The sequence below is a fragment of the Myodes glareolus genome, chromosome 18, assembly GCF_982192425.1.
Source record: "Myodes glareolus chromosome 18, mMyoGla1.1, whole genome shotgun sequence".
In the NCBI taxonomy this organism is placed as follows: Eukaryota; Metazoa; Chordata; class Mammalia; order Rodentia; family Cricetidae; genus Myodes; species Myodes glareolus.
Window position 1 is genome coordinate 59,976,522 of NC_142043.1, and position 22,986 is coordinate 59,999,507.

At 41.9% G+C, this 22,986-nt stretch overlaps 1 protein-coding gene across 2 annotated transcripts in view; it reads left to right on the top strand.

Annotated features, from left to right (window-relative positions):
• Specc1l (sperm antigen with calponin homology and coiled-coil domains 1 like) overlaps positions 1 to 22,986 on the top strand; it is a 107,921-nt gene that overhangs the window by 26,360 nt on the left and 58,575 nt on the right. For both annotated transcript variants that reach the window (XM_085679757.2, XM_085679756.2), the window contains 5 exons: positions 3,322 to 3,475; positions 7,755 to 9,388; positions 9,967 to 10,174; positions 20,749 to 20,822; positions 22,047 to 22,222. In XM_085679757.2, coding sequence (XP_085535883.1) covers positions 3,322 to 3,475; positions 7,755 to 9,388; positions 9,967 to 10,174; positions 20,749 to 20,822; positions 22,047 to 22,222 — 2,246 coding nt within the window. The remainder of the gene's footprint in view (positions 1 to 3,321; positions 3,476 to 7,754; positions 9,389 to 9,966; positions 10,175 to 20,748; positions 20,823 to 22,046; positions 22,223 to 22,986) is intronic.

Below are 22,986 nucleotides of genomic sequence, written 5' to 3' on the forward strand. Positions count from 1 at the left end.
CTGTACTCGCGCTTCCCACTCTTATTCTGCTTCGCTGATTTCTTCTTGTGCTCATAATGTGTGATCTGAGTTACACAGTCAGAGTTTGTGATTTGGTATCCCAATGTGTGTTTGACTTTGTCATTACCCGAAGGCAAATTGCAACCAGAGAAGCGTGACTAGGATTAGTTTCCCTTTTCACCTGACTTAAAGAAAAGAATATTTCAGTCTGGTCTACAGACCTAGTTCCAGGACAGCCAGGGCTGCTACACAGAGAAACCCTGTCTCGGGAAAGAAGGGGGTGGGGGAGAAGAGAAGAATCTTTATCATAATGGGAAAGAAAAATTAGTTTGAAGATAGCTTTTTTAAACGTATGAAAGGTGATTTGAAATAGAGTATGTTGCTTTAATGTAACTGCTAGTGGTTGAAGATGGATGGCATAGGGAACTTGAGATTTAAAGGTATTTTGTGCCATAGTTGATGGCAGAGACAAGTCTTAAAGAATGTACATATTTCTTGGTTAATTTTCTCCTTTCTCTTTACTCTATGTATTTTAAGTATCAAACAGTATGACAACCCTTAATTATCAGAGTTTAATTCTTTGTGAATGTTTGAAGAACTGATCCCTTTTCTGTCTAATTTTAGTTTTTAAATTAAAAAAAAATGAGTGTTTTGCTTGAATGTATGTCTGTGCACCTGTTGTCTGTCTGGTGCTCACGAGGTCAGGTCATTAAATCCCCTGAAACTGGCATTAGAGACGGTTGTGAGCCACCATGCGAGTACTGGGAATTAAAGCTGGGTCCCGTGTCTGTACTCTTAACCACTAAGCTATCTCTCTAGTCCCCTATTTTACTTTGTTTCTTTGTGTTGGGATCAAACCCAGGTCTGTGAGTGTGCTTGGTGAGCATTCTATGACTTAACCTCACCCCTAAGTCCTCTCTTTTTTAAGTTTCTCGAGACAGGGTTTCTCTGTAGCTTTGGAACCTGTCCTGGCATTCACTCTGTAGACCACGGTGGCCTTGAACTCACAGAGATCTGCCTGCCTCTGCCTCCCAAGTGCTGAGATTAAAGGTGTGCACCTCCACTGCCTGGCTATTCTGACTCTACTACCTATCTACACTACTGTAAGACAGTGTTAATAATTGACTGTTGAAGGACGGGAGAGACGGCACAGTGATTGAAAAGACATCCTCCTTGTTTAGAAGATCTAGTGTGGTGATTTGAGTGGGAACAGCCCTCATAGACTTGTGTTTGAATGCTTGACCCGTACGGAGTGTCACTATTAGGGGGTACTTGGAGAAAGTGTGTCACTGTGGGGACAGGCTTTGAGGTCCTATTTGCTCAAGTTATGCCTAGTGTGGGACACAGTTCACTTCCTCTTGCCTGTGGATCCAGATACAGAGCTCTCAGCTCCTTCTCCAGCACCATGTCTGCTTGTGTGCCACTGTGACCCTCCATAATAATAATGGACTAACCCTCTGAAACTGTAAGACACCCCAGTTAATGTTTTCCTTTATAAGAGTTGCCTTGGTCATGGTGTCTCTTTACAGCAATACAAACCCTAACTAAGTCACCTAGGTTTGAAACCCAGCACTCATATGATGGCTCACACCATCTGTAACTACAGTCCAGGGGATCCAGTGCCCTCTGCTGGCCTCTGTGGGCACATGATCAAATGTGCTGCACAGCCATACATGAAGACAAAATACCCATACATATAAAATAAAATAAAATAGAAAATCGATCAGCTAATGTGTGTTTTCACCTTAAGTGGAGAAAAGCTTTGAGTTCTTTTATTAAAAAGGTATTTTTTCTTGGTCTGGGAGATGTTCAGTGGGTAAAGCATTTGTTGCCAGACCTGACTACTTGTGTTTGATCCCCGGATCCCACATAGTGGAAGAGAGAATAGATTTATGGGAGTTGACCTCTGACCTCCACCTGTGTTACATTCACTGTGCAAGAAGGCACATGCATGTGTGTGTATATACACACACTAAATACATAATTAAAGTAATAACAAGTACTCTTCCTTTTTTATAGTTTTATTCCTGGTGTTCAAATAAAAGAAGTAAAAATGGGTCTTTTTTAGTCATTTTTCTATTGCTGTGAGAAGACACCATGACCAAGGCAACTTAAAAAGGGAGGGGGCATACAGTTTCAGAGGGTTCAGAACTCTAGTTCATGGCCATCATAGTGGGTAACATGGCAGCAAGCAGGCAGTCATGATGCGGAAACTGTAGTTGAGAGCTTAAATCCTGATCCATAAGCATGAGGCAGAGAGAGCCAACTGGAATAGTTTGGAAACCTCAAAGTTTTGGAACCCTGAATCTCACCCCCAGTGACACACCTACTCCAGCAAGGTCGTATTTCCTAATCTTTCCCAAATGTCTGCCAGCTGGAGACCAAGCATTCAAATATATGAGCCGCTGGGAGCCATTCAAACCACCACAGGGTCTCTTCACTGGTTTTTCCTTAATAATTTTATTTATTCTTTTCCTTAATAATTTTAAAGCTATTATCATTATCTATAATGTGTTTTCTTTGAAAAAATTCTCATATTTTAGTCTTCTTTTGTTTGTTTGTTTTTGTTTTTTGTTTATTGAGACAGGGTTTCTTTGTGAAACAGTCCTGGCTGTCCTGGAACTCACTTTGTAGTGAAGGCTTACCTTGAACTCACAGAGATCCACCTGCCTCTGCCTCTGTCACCTGGCTTTAGTCATCTTTATAAGGTATTAGTGTTAGAAAATAAACCTTAGTGGTGTGAAATTAACCCTTGATGTCCCTATGAAGTCCCAGTTTTTGTTACTGTATTACATGGGTCTTGAAAAGTTTTCTGGTTTTTGCAAATTTAGTACTAGAGAATTAGATAAGCTAAGGTGCATTTCAAAGTCATTTCTTTTAGAGTCATTTTAAAGTAATGAAGCTTTACTTGGGTGTTAGTGGCAATTTTAGAGCTTACGGCAGTGTAGGCTGTCCTCATTGTCACCTGTGTAGTTTCATTGAGGTGATCCCCGTTCACGAGTGATGTCCCAAGTGAAAGTTTAATATGGATGACACTTTCCTGTCTCACTGAATCTGGCACAAGTGGGCACACATCAGGCATCCATAAAATCTTCTGTTGTGCATGATTTAGAATCTAAAGAAAGATTTGTGTGGTTGCCTGCAGCTGTAGAGAGACTTGGTGTCTGACTCTGCAGCACAGTGGTGCACCGCTTATTTATTAAATGTCAGAAAGTCTTAGTAGAGTTCCGACGGGTAGAATAAAAGTCAAGAGCCTTGCTTAGTCTTCAAATTAATCTTGCTTCATTTAGTCAATGTCTTTTTATTTTCTCTTGCTTCTAGACCAAGAGCAATGATGACCTTTTAGCTGGAATGGCCGGAGGAGTAAATGCGACTAATGGTGTTAAAGCAAAGAAGAGCACCTGCTCGTCCGCAGCGCCTTCAGCCCCTGCCCCTGCCATGACCGTCGTGGAGAACAAATCCAAGATTAGCACAGGTATGAGTGCCTTGTACTTATCTGCTTTGGCTCACGTCAGCCTGACACCTTCGTATCCACCCTCCTCCAGGTGAGAGAAAGTGTGTGTGTGTGTGTGTGTGTGTGTGTGTGTGTGTGTGTGTGTGTGTACATGCATGTTTATTTGTTTATGTGTAAACGGTTTCAGGGTTGACCGCTTTGTACTAGGTGACCAGTTCGGGGCTGACCGCTGGGAGAGGTGAATTTCTTTCTCCCAACGGTCATCGTTTGCTGGAGTGGGATTCTGTGAGAATTATGCCCCCGGGTTAGCCCGTCTGGTTATACTGTATTCTGTCTTCTTGTTGCAGCTGTTTCTAGAGGAGACAGTCTTGTAGGAGACCTCCTGGCATTCTGTGATGTTCCCTGAGTCCAGATGCAGGAGCTGTGATGTAGGTGGATCCACTGGGGCCGGGTTCCCTACAATTGTTGATCTTTGCATTGTGTCCAGTTGGAATTTTCTATAATAGCTTCGGTTTTTTTGTAGAGAGGCTTCTTTGAGGAGTGATGGCCACACTTACTTATCTGTGGTATAAGGGTAAGATTTAGAATAAAGTAAGGAACTATGCTGGTCTAGCAAAGTGGCGTAGTAGAGTCTCTTCTGTGACCTCATTGGTCCCAGGGAGTTCAGTGGGTTTCTAGTACCGGCATAATTTCTCCCATTGACTGGGCCCTAGTAGCTAGACAGCTGTGGGTTATCACCAACGTGTGAGAGCCACTGTAGGGTACCTTTGGGGATATCTTGCCACAATGGTCATTGTTGTGGCTTGTGGTTGTCACAGCTGGCTAGAACTGTTAATTGCTCCCCTCCCTTGGCAGTTTGCATCGCACTTTTTGGTACCATGGAAGCTAGACTGCCAGAGAAGGCTTTTAGGTTAGACCCAGCTTAAGTCATCTGTCCAGTGGACTGTGTGTGATTTCTTCAGCAGCAGAGCCTCTGATGGGAAACCAAGAGCAAAAACCATAGCCTGTATAGTTTTGGGAGTCTCTTAGACTACCCTGACCAACCACTCAAAAAGTTTTCTTGTTTCTGGTACTTACTGGGTTTTTGTTAGATTATGGTTCTTTTTTTTTTAAATATTTATTTATTATGTATACAATATTCTGTCTGTGTGTATGCTGCAGGCCAGAAGAGGGCACCAGACCCCATTACAAATGGTTGTGAGCCACCATGTGGTTGCTGGGAATTGAACTCAGGACCTTTGAAAGAGCAGGCAATGCTCTTAACCTCTGAGCCATCTCTCCAGCCCTAGATTATGGTTCTTATGGGTAATGCCCAAGTGGCATTTTTCTCTCTCTCTCACACATACACACACACACAAGTGTATCTTATATAATTTTAGGTGAATATTAAATATGATTACTTGAGGCCTTATTAGTCTTGGAGTTATTTGTCCCTCTTCCTTCTCCTTAGCTCTTTGTTTTAGATTAATAATATTAGCCTAATGATTTATATTATAATAAAACTAATCTAATTAATAAAGTTAATAAATGAACTTAGAAAATCCTACCGTCTAAGGAGGAATATTACCATACTTTACTTCCTATAATTACAGGGGGGGAAAAAGCCTTCAAAACCATCAGTAAGTTCAAGATCATGTGATGAGACCCCTAATTTGTACAGTTAATATATACTAATAAATAATTATAAACCATGAGAATGTCACTTTATATGATAAAGCATATGAAAAAAAACTAATTGGCCACCATTATAGCAGACCCTCTTTGGTCATCATGTAGTCTCGGCCCTTTTGTTTGTGTTGAACTTCCTAGCCCAGGGATCCTGTTGTCCTCCTGCCCCTTTGAACTAGTGCAGTTTCTTATTACGTCCAGATCTCACTCCACCATTCGTTTTAATAGTGGTGTGGTATGATTAGCAAGGGAATGTTTCTGTCTTTTTTTTTATAAGCATTATTTTGTTTGATTGTCATTGTAGCTTTTGAAGTATAGGCTATATTTTCTTCATTGTAGATATGAGATAACTATACTGAAGTTTAGCCAAATAGCCTTACCAAAAGCCATCCTTTGTTTCTTGGGAGCTCATTTTGTACCGGGCTATATAAGGTACAAACCTGCTGATGGAATGAGGTTTGAACCCTCAGTGTATTACTTCCAAGCCTGAGGTCATCACATTTAATGCTCTACTCAGAACAAGGTTGTTAAGAAGAAATACTCTATTCCCATCTCCTCTTTGTGACTTACAGAGCTGAGCAGGTGGTCATCCCAGTATACATGCGTGGTTGCCTATTGACGAGCATTCCAGTGTGCACACGTGGTTGCCTACTGATGGTTACACCTGACCTTAGGATTCATTCATTACTAGGTACTCTAGTTCAGATTTGTGTGTCTCCGTCAGTCTGCTAATACACTGTAATAAAATACCACAGACTGGGTGGTTCACACAACAGAAATTTATTTTATTATAATGTAGTCTGTAAATCAAAGTCTTGGCAGTCTGGCTGCTTTCTCACTGTGTCTCCACGGTGGTCCCTGTGCTTTTGTCCTAATCTCCTCCTTTTGTAGACACAAATCACCCTAACAGCTGTCTTAGTCAGTGTTCTATTGCTGCAAAGAGAACCGTGACCACGGCAACTCCTATAGAAGAAGGCATTTAAATTGGGACCTGCTTACAGTGTCAGTGGTGTAGTCCATTATCAGCATGGAGGAAGCATTATCAGCATGGCGGTGTGCAGGCAAACGTGGTGATGAGCAATAGCTGAGAGTTCTGCTTCTAGATCTGTAGGCAATAAGTCGAGACTCCGGGTCAGGCTTGGGCTTCTGAAACTTCAAAGTCCTCCCCCAGGGACACACTTTCTCCAATAAGGTCACACTTCCTCCAACAAGGTCATACTTCCTCTGACAGGCCACACCTCCGAATCCTTTAACTAGCGCCGCTCCCTAAGCATTTAATATTTGAGCCTATGGGGGTTGTTCTTACTCAAACCACCACACAGCTCTCCCTGAATTTAATTGACTGGTTCAGTTACCCTGTCTACAAAGTTTACTAGAATGGATATCTTAGCGGTCCCAGTGTAGTGCTGGAGTTCTTGAGGTTGAATCCTGAAGTAGCAGACTCTTAATACCAGCCTTGGCAACAGGATCGATAAGCTTACCAGAGAGAGAAAGGGCAAGGATACACAGACAAAGCTGCCATCAAAGGTGTGGCCCAGACAGAAGGTGGGTCTTTCCACCTCAAATGATCCCTCACAGCTGTGCCCAGCTGGTTGGGGTCTAGTTGATTCTAGATGTAGTCAGCTTGACAGGGAGGATTAGCTGTAATAATCTTCTAGATTAATTTCCATAAATAGTCCCCTTTCCTTGTTTCTTTTTTGCTCAAGAATCTTTGTTGACTTGCAGTGACTCTCTGAGTTCTGCCAGTGTCCAGGCCTCTATAGAAATAGCCTTCAGAAACTCCTGTTAACTATTTGTCGTCCTTTTGTTTGCCATGCTCACTTCCACTTCCTTGCCTTGTCTGTCTTGTAACCAGTCTGACTTCTACCTTACCCTGATTCTGTGGTAAAATGGATGAACCAAGATTTCTGTCAATGAGTGACTGTAGAATCTATAACTTAGCCAATAGTCACTATTGCCTCTTTTGTAAAAAGTGTGTTATACACATTAATCAAATTCATTGAACAAAATATACTTTGGAGTTGAAATAGAACCTTAGCATGTATCCCCAACTAGCCTGGAACTCACTGTATTGAATCCTCCTGCCTCTGCTCTGCCTCTTGTGTTAGGATTGCAGGTATGTACCAACCACTCTATCATGAAAAATTTTAACTGCTAATGTTTTAAACCTTTGAAAACAACTGACATGATCGTTTTGCATGGTGTTAAAGAAATAGAAAAAAATATAAAGAGCAGTATTTTTTACTTCAAAAAACAAGAGCTAGACCTGATTTTGTAGTCCTGTATCCTCCCACTGTTTCCCCATGTTGGGACGGAACATGAGGCCTAGCAGATGCTAAGATGCCCTCCTGCTGAACCCCAGCCTCCGTCCTCTCGTCTTGAGACAGGCTGCCACTGAGTTGTCTGGGCTGGCCTTGAATGCATTCTGTCCTACATGCCAGCAGCCCAAGTCCTTGAAACCAGGGGCTCTTCTAATGAGAAGCTGTACATCTGATTTTATGCATGAGAAGGGTCAGTTTTATGTCTGTGTCAGTGTGGCTGCCCAGCTTTCACCTCAGTAGTCCTGGGTTCTGAACACGTGCGTTTTCTTTTTAATAATTTTATCTTAAATTTCTTTGTTTGAAACATGTAGGCACTAGTTCCTCAGCCAAACGGAGTACTTCAGCCGGTAATAAAGAATCCAGTTCTACCAGAGAAAGACTACGTGAACGCACACGGCTAAACCAGAGCAAAAAACTGCCTTCCGTAAGTCAGGGAGCTAATGAGGTGGCCCTGGCTAAGCGTTCTCGGAGTCGCACTGCTGCGGAGTGCGATATTCGCATGAGCAAGTCTAAGTCGGACAATCAGATCAGCGACAAAGCTGCCTTGGAAGCCAAGGTGAAAGATCTCCTCACACTGGCAAAAACCAAGGATGTGGAAATTTTACATTTGAGAAACGAACTCCGAGACATGCGTGCTCAGCTGGGCATTAATGAGGATCCTTTGGAAGGCGATGAAAAGTCTGAAGAGAAGGAAACCATTATTGCTCACCAGCCAACTGATGTGGAGTCTACTCTACTGCAGCTGCAGGAACAGAACACAGCCATCCGAGAGGAGCTCAACCAGCTGAAGAATGAAAACAGAATGCTGAAGGACAGATTGAATGCACTGGGCTTTTCCCTCGAGCAGAGGCTGGACAATTCTGAAAAACTGTTTGGCTATCAGTCCGTGAGCCCAGAAATCACCGCTGGTAACCAGAGCGATGGAGGAGGAACTCTGACATCTTCAGTAGAAGGTTCTGCCCCTGGGTCAGTGGAAGATCTCCTGAGTCAAGATGAAAATACACTCATGGACCATCAGCACAGTAACTCTATGGACAACCTGGACAGCGAGTGTAGCGAGGTGTACCAGCCCCTCACCTCAAGTGATGATGCTCTGGATGCCCCCTCGTCTTCAGAGTCAGAGGGCATCCCGAGCATAGAGCGCTCTCGGAAGGGGAGCAGTGGGAATGCGAGCGAGGTCTCCGTTGCGTGCCTGACAGAACGGATCCATCAGATGGAAGAGAACCAGCACAGCACCAGCGAGGAGCTTCAGGCAACTCTGCAGGAGCTCGCTGATCTCCAGCAGATCACCCAAGAACTCAACAGTGAGAACGAGAGGCTGGGAGAGGAGAAGGTCATCCTGATGGAGTCACTGTGTCAGCAGAGTGATAAGTTGGAACACTTTGGCCGACAGATTGAATATTTCCGTTCCCTTCTGGATGAGCATCACATTTCTTACGTCATAGATGAGGATGTAAAGAGTGGGCGCTACATGGAACTAGAGCAGCGTTACATGGATTTGGCTGAGAATGCCCGTTTCGAGCGAGAGCAGCTTCTAGGTGTCCAGCAGCATTTAAGCAACACTCTGAAGATGGCAGAGCAAGACAACAAGGAAGCTCAGGAGATGATTGGTGCCCTCAAAGAGCGCAGCCACCACATGGAGCGCATTATTGAGTCTGAGCAGAAGGGCAAAGCGGCCCTGGCAGCCACGCTGGAGGAGTACAAAGCTACCGTGGCCAGTGACCAGATAGAGATGAATCGCCTGAAGGCCCAGCTGGAGAATGAAAAGCAGAAAGTGGCCGAACTGTACTCCATCCATAACTCTGGAGACAAATCTGATATCCAGGACCTCCTGGAGAGCGTTAGGTTGGACAAGGAAAAGGCGGAGACTTTGGCCAGTAGCCTGCAGGAAGATCTGGCTCATACCCGGAACGATGCCAATCGATTACAGGACACCATTGCTAAGGTATTGCCCAAGTAAAGATGCTCTCATTTAGCGTTACACAGTTGCTATACATAGCATGCTTGTTGAGAAACAGAAGTGGTTGCTTAATGTGCCATTGCCTTTTATTGACAGTCATCTCAAGTTCTAAAATGTGCTGCTTAAATAGAGTAAAAGTTTTCTTATAATATTCTTATAATATTTCTTATAATATTGTCATTCTCACTCATTTTTCTCTTTTCATTTTCTTCCCAGATGGTTTATAGTTAAAATGAATTTGTGCCTTTTTCTGGGAAATAGAGAATTTTATATCCCCATCTTTAGTATACTGTGGCACGGGGTCAGGATTTCAGTTTTCAAAGATTGGCAAACTGGAGAAGAGGAAATGTCCCCAAAATGCTTCGTAAATAATCTGGTTACGTTCAATGGTACATCAGTGTAATTCTCGTCAGGGACATAGTGGGGTTTGTCCCCATGTTGTATTTAGCCAGGTTTTCAGTCTGTCTGTGACTGCTCACACTTAGCTTCCAATGTCAAACAGTACTTTGCTTGTAGAATTTATCGGAAAAGATCTCTCTCTTTAACTGCTACCACTTCTTTAGGTAGAAGATGAGTACCGAGCTTTCCAGGAAGAAGCCAAGAAGCAGATTGAAGATTTGAATATGACGTTGGAGAAAGTACGATCGGAACTGGAGGAGAAGGAGACGGAAAGGAGCGACATGAAGGAGACGATCTTTGAACTGGAGGACGAAGTAGAACAGCACCGAGCTGTGAAGCTTCATGACAACCTCATCATTTCTGATTTAGAGAGTGAGTAGAGGCAGGCTCTCCGTTTCTTTCTGTTCTACCCTTTGTGTGCTTGTGTTTAGTGTGGGAAATAATAGTCAGACTGGCGCGTAGTCTGGGCTCAGTAGCACAGCTGACAGAAGTGTGCTTCCCACGTGAGGGAAACTTTGGGTCTCTATGTTTTGTTCTCAAATGTTCAACAGAAGCATTACTTGAAAATTATATCTAATTAAGCAAAATCATTTCCATGAAAAGCTAACAGCATCCGTTATTTTCTAGACTGTAAGAAAAGCCATTTATTTTCTTTTAATGATTGTGACTGTAGAGGATAAAAAAAGAAAGGACCAATCCTGTAGCACCCTGATTATGGAGCACTGGTTTCTGTTCTTCTTTTTTAATTTATTCTCTTATTACCCTGAAGATGTTGCATTATGGTGGAATGGAACCTCAATTTTCAAGTTTCATTGTACTATGCATGAGTAGATTTTTTTAAACTTTAATTTGTAGTTATTTTGGATTTGTAAGAAAGTTGAGAAATCAGGTTTTTATATGAACCTAGTCTGTTATCTTATGAATTGTTTATTAGTTACAAGTGAGCAAAAAGAAAAACAACTGCTTGTGCAGTAGGCAAAGCTGAGCAGTCCTTGGGGTTTTCGTGTGGGTGATGGGGACACATGGATCCTAGGCCCAGCACAGGTGAGATGTGTTCTGACTGAGGATGTACTGATCACCAAGAAACATTAGACAAACAAGGTGATGCATGTCTAATAGCAGAGGTGTGGAGGGTGTTGCAGCCCTGAACACATTAGTATCATGAGAGAGAAAGGCTATGGAAATGTCAGTGTCCCAGACAACAGAAGATTCAGGAGACATGATAATTAGATGTAATACCCATGTCTAGACAGGTCCATTACTACAGGGAAAAAAACGACATAAAGGCACTAATCAAAAATTGAGTTGTGGCTAAGAGATTAAAGATATGTTAATAATACATTTAGGATGTTGATAATTACACTGTGTTTGCATAAAATATCCCTGTTCTTCGAAACCACACACCGAGTTTTCCAATGGAGGGCTGTGATTACTGCACCCTCAATGAGTTCTGGGAAAGAATGAGGTTATGGGTAGTAGATCCAGAGACAAGAGACAGCGGTTGCTAGAACAGTTGAGCACACTGCTGACAACAGGGCCGTTTCTACTGTTTGCCACTTCTTGTGAGTTTAGATTATTTCCAGACAGTGCATTTAAAAAACTCTTTGTGTGCCTTTCATCTAGCTCCTAAGTTATTAACAAGGATTACGGTGTATCACTACTGCCTCCTCCTGTGGTGCTGGAGATGAAGCCTAGGAGCCTGTCCATGTAAATCCCACTTTCTCACCACTGAGCTACAGCCTCACTTTATACACTGTCCTTTACATTACAGAGCTGGAGGGGATGGGGTAGTCTTTTCTGACCATTAGTTACAGTCTTCAGATTATTGGGTGCGTGCAATACTCCGTTAGACACTGTTAGTTTATTATTCCTTGACAGAGCATTGATTAGCAAGTACAGCATTGGGCCTATCCATAGGTTGGTGGGGATATTTGAGATATTGTCAAAGAAGAACAGGTCATTTGTGGGAAGTGTTCGGGTTATAGCATGGGAATTCTGAGCTCTGGTTAGCTGACCCTGAATCTGTGGGTTGACTAAGGTTCTGTTAAGCATTCTCAGGCCTGTCTATTGAAATAACCAATGATAGGGCAGAATCTTTTTGAGAAGATGATGTTGTGACTGTGTACTCTGTGTTAACTTGACACAAGGCTGAGTCATCAGAGAGGAAGGAACCTCAATTGAGGAAATACTTCTACAAGATCCAACTGTAAGGCATTTTCTCAATTAGTGGTCAATGGGGGAAAGCCCAGCCCATTGTGAGTGGTGCCATCCCTGAGCTGCTGATCCTGGGTTCTCTAAGAAAGCAGGCAGAGCAAGCCAGGGGAAGCAAACTAGTAAGCAGCACCCCTCCATGGCCTCTGCATCAGCTCCTGCCTCCAGGCTCCTGCCCTGCTTGAGTTCCTGTCCTGACTTCCTCCAGTGATAGACTGTGATCTGGAAGTGTAAGCCAAATAAACCCTTTCCTCCCCAGCTTGTTCTTTGGTTATGGTGTTTTGTTGTGGTAATAGAAACCCTAACTAAGACAGACTGCCATGAACTTTCTCATCTCCAACTTGAAAAAACCTTTGGCATGATCATAGTGACATGTGTGTGATGCAGTGCTCAATAGTAACGGATTAGAGTTCTGAGCCATCTTCAGCTACTGCAGTCAGATCTGTGGCAGAACAAAAAACAGACAAGAAAGTCAAAGAACTTAAAACTTAAAAAGCATATGTATTTAGTTTTTTTTTTTAAAAAAAAGATTCGTTTTTATTTTCTAAATTGTATGTGTGTGCGCATGTCTCTGTGTGGGTCTGTACATATGTGAGTCCAGAGGAGGATGTCAGAGCCCCTGCTACTGGAGATGCAGGTGATTGTAAACTGTCTGACATGGGTGCTGGAGACTCTGGAAGAACAGCAAGCGACCTGAACCACTGAGCCATCTCTGCAGCCCTAGATTGAGTTTATATTTTATATTTGAGAGAATTTATTTTATTTTGCTTCTTTCTTTATTACACATTTTAAAGTTTTATTAGCATATGTAGTCTTACATAAGGATGTTTCATTTTGACATTTTTATGTTTACATATTTGACCGTATCCGCCCATTATACTACAGTTTGTCTCCTGCTGATGTCTTCCTCTTTCAGCTGATGTGTGAACCAGTGAGTTTCATTGTGGTTTCTTAACATGGGTAGAGTTTTTTGTTTTTTTTTTTTTTAAATCAGGTTGTTTATAGGCACATAAGCAAGCCACCAGTGGTTACACTGCTCTGTCTACCCCCTGCCAGTAGCTGCTTATAAATCTTCAGAGAGGGGCAGGGCAATTTGCTTCTTGCTTGTAAGAAAGTTTTACGTTTTCCAGATTAACTCTGGCGGTTCACTCAGTGTCCTGTCCATTTAGTAAACCGGTGCTGCCCTGTTTCTCAGGGGAAGGGTGACATCTTGTGGTAACTGAGCGTTAGCTAGAAAAATGTTTGATGATGAAGATTTGGGCAACAGAACTCTACAAAGCATTCATTTTCAACATAAGGAATTTAACTAGAAAATGACTAAAAATCCTGAGTAATTAAAAATCTATATAGCTTCTTTCCCAGCTTTTTGAGATGAAAAGTTTGAATATGTATCATATTGGGAGAGCACTTAGTGCTTGCACTTGATAGTCCTCACAGCCTTGCACCGTCTCTGTGTGTGTTGAACTACTTAGTAAATTCCACCCTCTGACACTTCATTCTCAAATATTTCTAGGCATGATCCCTGAAAGAAGAGATCCTGAACACGCCTAGCAAAATTACTTAGTTTCCTACTATCAACTAGTAACTATAATTAGATTTTTTTTTTTCAGATGTCACCAAAATGTCTCTTTAAAGCTTTATTTACTCCCAACCTTTAGCGATTTTTAAAATAATGCTCCAGATTGGTCCCAGATCGGTCCCAGGACCTCATGAATGTTAGGAAAGTTTTGTACTAGCAGTATGGAGTTTTGGCCTGAGACCAGTTTCAAACTCCTCACCTTTCTGCCTCTGAGTTTCCACAGTTCTAGGACTATAGGTGTATGCTACCACATTCTTCTCTCTCTCTCTCTCTCTCTCTCTCTCTCTCTCTCTCTCTCTCTCTCTCTGTCTTTCAGATGATAGTTAGGGTCTAAACAAAGTTGACACTTTATGTTGGACCTCTAGAGTTTGATGGCAGTCAATTTTTTTTCTCTAGAGAATCCTCACATTTGGAGTTAACTCAGCACATGCTACGTGAATTTGATGACTAAGAATTTGTATTTGAGAAAACAAAATTTTTTCTGTAGAATAATTTACCAAACATCACCACAATTCGTCAGTCCCTAAATAAGCCTTGTATTCAATAGTAGTAGCTCCCCAGTCACCCCAAGAGAAACCCCATATTAAGTAGAGTGACTTTTTCACCCCAATGTAAGTTCCGGAATTGATACATAGGGATTTACGACAGCTCCTAAACTCAAGAATGTGGAGGGACATATACTCAGTATGAAAGGACAAGTGGGAAACTATAGGGAAATAAAAACTACAGAACGGAACAAGTAGACACTTCACAACTCCAAATTTAGCATGTATTATAAAAAACTTAGTCATTTAAAAATCAAACTAAATGAAGAGCAGTGGGGTTGAGGATTAATCTGCTCTTTCTGCAGTGTGAGGTATAGGGAGAAAACAGTTGAAGAAAATGAATGGAGATTAATGACCTATGAAATAATCTCACATCTGCAACACAGAGTCCCAGGAGACTCCCAGATCGTACTGTCCCCATACAGTGTATACCCGGCCTTCTGTGCTCTAGGCCGTGGCTTTAGCATTTCATCCAGAGAGGTGTGATGTAAACTCACAACTTCCAGTTCAGAACATGACTTCAGATCACCATGTGTCATTCCCCCCCCCCGCCAAAAAAAGAAAATGAGTGAAATATAAAGCCTCAGTGATACTAACACCGAGATAGGAAACAGTTGACTTGTACCAGTAGACAGTGATTTTGAGTAATTTCTGGAATATGGAAAGCAGATAGTATTGGGTATGGAGAAATAAAACAATAGAAAAACCTACAGAGCCGGGGAACAACGAGACTCAGAGTAATGATGTTCCCAGCAAGCTTTGGGTGGAGGGGAGCATGTGACTAGAACTGTCCTCTCAGGACTGGGCAGTGTCCCGAGGCTCCCAACTTAGCTGGCTCCACCCTTGTCGGACTGAGACTCTTCTGAATAAAGGAGTAGAACTGGGTGTTGGGACTCTTCTCATGACCTTGGTGTCAGAAAGGAAAGTGGATGGTGCCTACAGAACTGCAGGCTACCGTGTGGTCCAGGAGAGAGGACCATCCAGAGGGAAAAGAAAGCAGTTTGACCCCACTGTAAAATGGATGTACCACCCAGCACCTTGGTTGGAGTACAGTCCTCCTGCTGATGTATGTCATCAACAGAGCCTTTACTAGTTGCTGTACCGTGAATGAGAAGCCTGTGGGTAGAAGAGTGATTCCTACAGCCATTAAGAAATGTGTATATGTCGCTAATGCTTAAATAAAGAACAACCAGGACTTACTGGGCATTAATTATCTTAAAAAAGAAACAGCTGACTAAAGAAAATCAACTGAAGAGCACCCCAGATAAAGCTAGGGACTTATCACCAACCTAGCAAGTCGGAGCTGACTGCTATTCTGGGTGTGGTGGTGTGGCATACCTTTAACCCCACCACAGGCAGGTGATCTCTATGAATTCAAGACAGGCCTGATCTAAACAGTGTGTTCCAGGCCAGCCAAGGCAACATAGTGAGACCCTGTCTGAAAACGGTGGTGGTGGTGGTGGTGGTGGTGGTGGTGCTGGTGAGTAGCATCAGGGTCTCGTTGAGACAGAGAGCTGGTGTAGTGGGTAAAAGAACTTACTCTGTAAGCATGAGGGCCTGAATTTGAATTCCAGCAATCACATAGAAAGTTGGGCATGGCTGTGTGTGCTTGAGAGCTCACTGGCCAGCCAGACTAAGTGAACTAGCAAGCTTTGGTTCTGTGAGAGACCCTGTCTCAAGGGAATAAGACAGAGAGTAATGGAGTTTAATATATATATATATATAAAATGTAGTGAAGTAAAAGTTTATGAAACTACAAATCAGAAAAAGACAAAACAAAGATATTTGACATAGGAAAGAAAATAAAGTGCAAAACAAGATGGCAGTGTTCATTGAGCAGATGTGAAAAGTTAAAAAGCTTGATAGCATGCAAGAGAGCGAGACAGCGTTTCTCTGTAGCTTTGGAGCCTGTCCTGGCACTCGCTCTGCAGACCAGACTGTCTTCGAATTCACAGAGATCCATCTGCCTCTGCCTCCGCCTCCCAAGTGCTGGGATTAAAGGTGTATGCCACCATCGCCCAGCTGGGAGCAATATTTTAAGTCTCTTAAAAGACTTAGCAGTTGACTTCAAGGAACCTTTCTGTGGGAACAGCATTATAGGTTTGCAGGTGTGCTTGTGGGTGCTTGGCGCAGGACTGCTTTGTTAACACAACATTTGGAAATAGTCTATTATTTTTTAAAGATATATTTTATTTTATGTGCATGAGTTTTTTACCTCCATATATGTAAGTGTACTGTGTATGTGTCTTGTGCCCCAAGAGTTCAGAAGCAGGTGCCAAAACCCCTGGAACTGGGTTCCAGATGGTTCTAAGTTACCATGCTGGTTCTGGGAAAGTGCTCTTAACTGCTGACTCCTCTCTCCAGTCCCACTGGCTTAACAGTTGTAATCTAGTAAATCGCTATGGACACAGTGTGGGTCTCCTCTGTTCTCATTGCTATTTTGCTATTGAGGCTGAAAAAGACAGACCTGAGTCTGTTGGCTGGAAGACGAAACAGAATCAGCCATACTGCACTTCTGTAGTTTAGAACCACTTAAAGTTTCAAATGTAACGTGGAAATGATAGCCAGACACAGCAGTGTTCCTTTTAAAACTGCTGATTTCACTGTACTCTATCAAGCCATAAGTAAATTAGTAATTATTCAAAAAAGCAGAAAAACAAAACCCCCCAGAACTTAACAAGTTATGTTCTAGTATACCCTGAATTAGCTCCTGATGCTTTTTGTAAGTGTTCCGTCATTATTTCTACTTTTGCAACTTTTCTCCAAGTAATTTCTGAACAACATTGTAAAGACATTTGCTGTATTTTAACAAAAAGTTGAAACTATGTTAACTCCATTAGTAGATTTTAAAAGCTAGTTCTGTTATGTTCCATTGATGGAATACTCTGGGCCATCTAGCTGGTGCTGCACATCTGGCTCTTCCTCTGGGGCCATCTAGCTGGTGCTACACATCTGGCTTTGCTGATAATGGATCCCATCATTTACTACAGGCTTGTGAAGCAGTACAAACATAATCTTATTGTGCTTAAAAAAGAGAAAGCTAGCCAGGTGTGGTAGTACATCTCTAGTCCCGAAATAGGAAGGACATCTTGCCACTCCAGGAATTTAAGGCCTGCCTGGGCAACACAGCAGGACCAAGTTCAAACCAAACCAAAATGATAATATTCATATGAAGTCTAGAAAGATGTAAGTCAAATGCAAATAAAGGTAATCTTATTTTGTTTCAATTTCTGTTTTCTTATTTTTTTTTTATTGTGAACATATCTTACTTTGAGAATTAAGAAAAAAGCTTACCTTTTTTTTGAGAAGGGGAGAATAAAGACTTGAGCAAAATTTAAAAGTTAAGTAAAACCATATAAAGTTCATTTGGAAGTCATTGTGTCTTCCAGGTTCTGTGCACAGCTTCCAGGTCTCTTCGCAGATTGTTTGCTCTTGACTTTCCTTTCCCCTGAAAATCTCATTTAGTTATTCACTGGGAAATGCTGGACCAGATGGAAGCAGCTGATGGCACCCAGAGAGCTTCCTGGGCTTTGGAGGCTAGAAAGGTTGCCATGGATGTTGTTGATTTTAATAAGTTCTTGATAGTACCGTAGCCTGAGCCTGGGCCCATGGTAATGCCCGGTAACATCTGTATGATTGGTGGGCATGGAACCAGAGCTAGCATGGATTACTCTTGATTTGTCAGGGGCAACAGGTCACTGGTGGCGAGACAATTATGGAGCCATTACTAAACAGGAAGGGCAGTGCACAGAACTGCTCAGAACAAAGTTAGATGGAATAATAATGCAGCAGCAATTTATCTGATTTCTCGAATAAAAATAGCACTGTAAAAACAGGTTTAATCTGTAGTTTAAAACAAGGAGATAATAGTCTGGTTTTCGGTAGAATTTGAATTGGAGACAGTAGGTGGCAGTGTCGCTCACGTTTGGAAGGCTGGAGAGGAAGGAAGCATATTTGAAGGTTCTCGAGTGGGGGGATGCTTCCCTCTCCTATGACCCCCGATTGTGCTAAGTGGCAGTAGTCTATAAAAAGAACTTAGACACTCCTCCGATATTGGGAAGGAAAAGCTTTTGCCATTTCTTAACTTTTTATCTCAGAGGAAAGTACAGACATGATCATAAAGTTTAAGTCATATCCCTGAAGACCCGTTTCGTACAGTTTATGCTGTTTCAGCGTGTCCTCTGGCAGCTTTCCTTCCATTTAAAAGGAGTGATGACAGGGCAGTAATTCATGTGTAGTACCAGCTGCAGCAAATGCCTCGGTGAGAAGGACTGTGTGCCATCTGTGGACACGAATGTAGAGGTCGGTGGAGAAAGGACCAGAACAAAGCGGGTTGGTGAAATCAGACTTAGAGTTTAGTGTGCTGCAAGAATCGTGACGGCAGGTGCTGAAGGTGAGCTGCCCTGCAGTCGGCTGTCTTGTGAATTGTCTGACGATGTCCTCTGTGACCAGAAGAAAAGGAAAACAAGCCTTTAAAATTGAGTTTTGTTTGCATATGAGTGTTTGCCTGTGTGGATGTGTCTTGGATACCCTGGAGCTGTTTGAGACAGTTGTGAGGTGTCATGTGGGTGCTGGGAATTGAGCCTCTGTCATTTGGAAGAATAGCCAGTGTTCTTAACCATTGACCCAATTCTCTAGCCCCAGGAAAACATTTTTTAGCCAATTCTAAGAGAATTTTGTTTTGTTTGACTGCTTTTCTCATAAAATATCTTGGGCAGGTAACTCTTTGTGAGTTCAAGGCCAGCCTAGTTTCTGTAGCAAGTTGCAGGCCAACAAGGACTAAATGGGGAGGCACCCTGGAATCAAAACGAAACAACTCTGTCCATCAGTGGACCTAGTATACAGAAAAGCAGACTCCCCCGTGTCCTCAGCTTCTGTCCCGGTGTCTGCATTCACCCCCTGGGAGCTGAAAAGGAGCCAGGCTTCCCTGCTGGTTTCATCACCTTTGTTCCTGTCGGCAGAGAACTGGACCATGACTTGTCCACTCTTCATGTTCACTTTGCCGTGATTGTACTGGGAGGCCCGTCCAGCCCTCAGTGTCCAGGTTCAAGAAGGTCTGAAGTAGCTTGTAGCTTTCACATGAGGCAGCCTCTAGTTGAATCCTTTGACCACGACATCATCCTGCTTGGCTAATTCAGCACAGTCATAACTCTTTTTTAAAATCTCTAAGAATGTGGAAACTATGTCTCTTTTTCTTTATATCTTCATTATCTAGAAAATACCCTGATTCATGGTTTATACTTAAAAGATGATTAATGAATAAATTTTGAACACTTTATTTCATGGGCCCTGAGTTTACTAACAATTTTGGGGTAATGTTTCTTAGTGGAGACATTAGCTATTGGCTGCCATAGGCTGTCCCTCTGTCTCTTTACCTTGTTTTATTCTGTCCTCTCCATTGTTTTGCCTCATTTTATCCAACTTCAGAAAATATTATGTGCTTTAATAATAGTTCATATCATTATTTTATTACTGAAGTTAATTCATACATTTAAAAATATGTATGAATTTAAAAATATGACTGGGTAGAAGTATTTGCCCTGCATGCCTGATTAATCTGAACTCAACTCTTGCAACCCAAGGTGGAAGAGAAGAACCAACTCTTAAAGGTGTGTCCCTGACCTGTGCACCTGTGCTCACTTGAGTACACAAACTCTCTGACACACACACACACACACACACACACACTGATTTAAAAAAAAGCTGAATGTGGTGGCGCATGCCTTTTAATCCCAGCACTTGGAAAGCAGAGACAGGCAGATCTCTGAGTTTGAGGCCAGCCTGGTCTACAGAGTGAGTACCATATATGTAAATCATGGCTGGGATGTAGCTCAGTGGCTGAAAACATATGTGTGACATATATGAGGACCTGGATTTACTTTTATCTTATGTGTATGTGGGGGGAGGAGAAAGAATATGGAGGAGAGTGGAACTGTAACATCAATAGGCAAAATCTTAATAAAGGATTATCATCGTATGTAAGAGCCCTTTCTGGTGCATAACTGAGAAGTGACTTATTCCTGAGCTGTCAGAGTTCCGAGTGTGACATCTGTCCAGAAGGACAGTTATAGCGTGGTGCCCGCCTGAGATATTTCTCTTTGTGCATGACTTTTAAGGCAGTGTTTCCTTCCAACCAAGCCGTATGTGATTTACTATTGTATTTACTGCTACTAGTCCATAGACTAGTTGGTAGCTCCCTGGATGTTAAAAATTAGTTGTATAAATAATTTTACTGATTTCACTTTTCTTGAATTTATTCCAGTGTTTAAAGGGAATAATGCTTACATGGTTTAGAGTGGTAACTTTTCTGATTAAAAGTTTACATTTTAATAGCAGTCAGTGCTATTTTGATTGACTCTGTGCCAATAGTATGTATGTTTATAACAATTGCTTTCAGTTTACTTAGGAAGTGAAGCAGAAACTGTGATCTTGGATTGAATATTCTTTCATGCTTTCAAGTCCTGTGATGAAAGGCAAACTAGTCTCAGCTCAGGAAAACTGTTTTGATGGTCATATTTTAGCACCTCCTTTACATCATTTCTTTGGAACATGTAATATCATTAAGAACTTGAGGTCTAAGGAGAAATATTTAATCTTTGTGGTCTTTTCAGATACTGTTAAAAAGCTCCAAGACCAAAAGCACGACATGGAAAGAGAAATCAAGACCCTCCACAGGAGACTTCGGGTAGGACGGGTCTGCATGTGCTGCCTAGTACTGATGTACTAGTAGTGATTTCTGGGTAGTAATTTTAGGGAGATGTAGTATGGGAAGGTATTACATTTTGAAAAGAAAGTTTATTAACTTTTGATTTTAAAATCACAAATGAGGCTGTTTCTGTGTAAGATTTCTGCGTTCTCTGGGTTGAGTTAGCTATCAGCACCCAGACTGCTAGGATGTGGAGGGAGAGAGTGCTAATCATAGACCTTGAGTCCTGACGCACTTGTCCTGGCTGCTTTCGTGGTATTAGAAAATGGCTTTGAGCTTGAGAGGACTCATGCAAGGCCCAGCTGTGGCTTTGGGGGAAGTGAAGCCCCCGGGGAGACTTCTCTGCCCAGCCACACCCGCATCCTTCTTGTCTGTGGGAAGCGGCAGACCACTCAGTTCCTTACAGTCTCTTTGTATGATTGTGTCTGCCTGTATTGAGTTCAGTTTTTCTTCTGGCTTCCTCTTCCTTTTCCTTTACTTTAGTTTTTTTTTTTCCCTGCTGGTTTTTGATGTCAGGGTATTTATAGATTTTCACTGTATGGCTCACATACCATTTATATACCTTCACAAACCACTTAGCTATTTTCACATGCCATTTATATACCTTCACATGCCATTTATATACCTTCACATGCCATTTACATACCTTCACATGCCATATACATACTTTCATATGCCATCTATATACCTTCACGTGCCATCTATGTACCTTCACATACCATTTAAATACTTTCACAAACCACTTAGGTACTTTCACATGCCATTTTATGTACCTTCATGTGCCATTTATGTACTTTAACATACCATTTATGTACCACCATAATACAATTTATATACCTTCTTAAGAGTTCAGAGGTAAAGCTCTAAATTTTTGATGTTATTTATTTTTATAAGACTTGCTTTGAAATTTGCATGAGGAAGGGAAGTCTAACATTTTTTCGCATTAATATTTATTGAGCACTCTGAATACTTGATGGCTCAGTAGGAAGACCAGATGGCAAGTCTTCCCTTCATTTAGAACAAATTCACTGATAAGAGCTGCTTTGTCTGTTAAAATAAGATAACAGCACTCTAGGGATTAAAAAAAAGTCACCATTCACAAATATGACTTACTAGGGCAAACTAATCATTAACAAATTTTACTGCTTTTAAATAAATCTTCATTACTCTCCTTTGGAAATAAAAATTAATCTTTTAATGTAGGAAGAATCTGCAGAATGGCGGCAGTTTCAGGCTGATCTCCAGACTGCAGTGGTAATCGCAAATGATATCAAGTCTGAAGCCCAAGAAGAGATTGGTGACCTAAAGCGACGGTTACATGAGGCACAAGAAAAAAATGAGAAACTCACAAAAGAATTGGAGGAAATAAAGTCACGCAAGTATGTTCTGAGAATCCAGTTGTGTGTTTCTGTAACTAACAGTTTAGCCTCAGCTCGGGATGTGCCGCTGGTGCTGGTGCTGTCTTGTCTGGGCTCTCGCGGCCCATTCTCCCCCCCCACCCCCGTTCTTCTCTGTAGACTGCAGTCTGGAAGTGCACAGACCCTGCCTCTTGGCAGATGTGTGGTCTCAGTTAAGTCCTACTTGCCCTGTGCCTTGGTTCTCTCACCTGTGAATGCCGGCCATGTGAATTGATTTATAGTCTTGTAAGAGTAAGTGAACTAATGCCTGCAAAGTGATCGACCAGTGAACTCGAGTTACTGGTTTTGGGAAAACAGCTGATCGGTTCAGTGTAAGTTTCTTTCCCTCACTCAGTGTCGGAATTTCCATTTTTCAGTGACCTCCAGAGTAGTACCCCCCACATCTCACACAGGGATCACTGGAAATCCGTAAAGATGACTGTATCAGGTGATACCTGTGACATGCTGAATTCCACAGTGAGACTCGGCCTGAATGGGGGAGAGAATTTATGTGTTTGATGATATTACTAAGAATTTGATTTTACTTCACTTTGAATAATTATTAATTAGGCATAGGGAAAGGCAATATATCTTTGAAAGGCTTTTATTTAATTAGTGCTTAGTTCTAATGTGTTGCTAAGTGTTTTTCATTGGCATTCTTAGGCAGAATTTGGAATGAAGCTTAATGAATCTTCACTGGTATAAAGCTGGCATTACTCTTTTTTCTGTTTATTATTAAATAAATA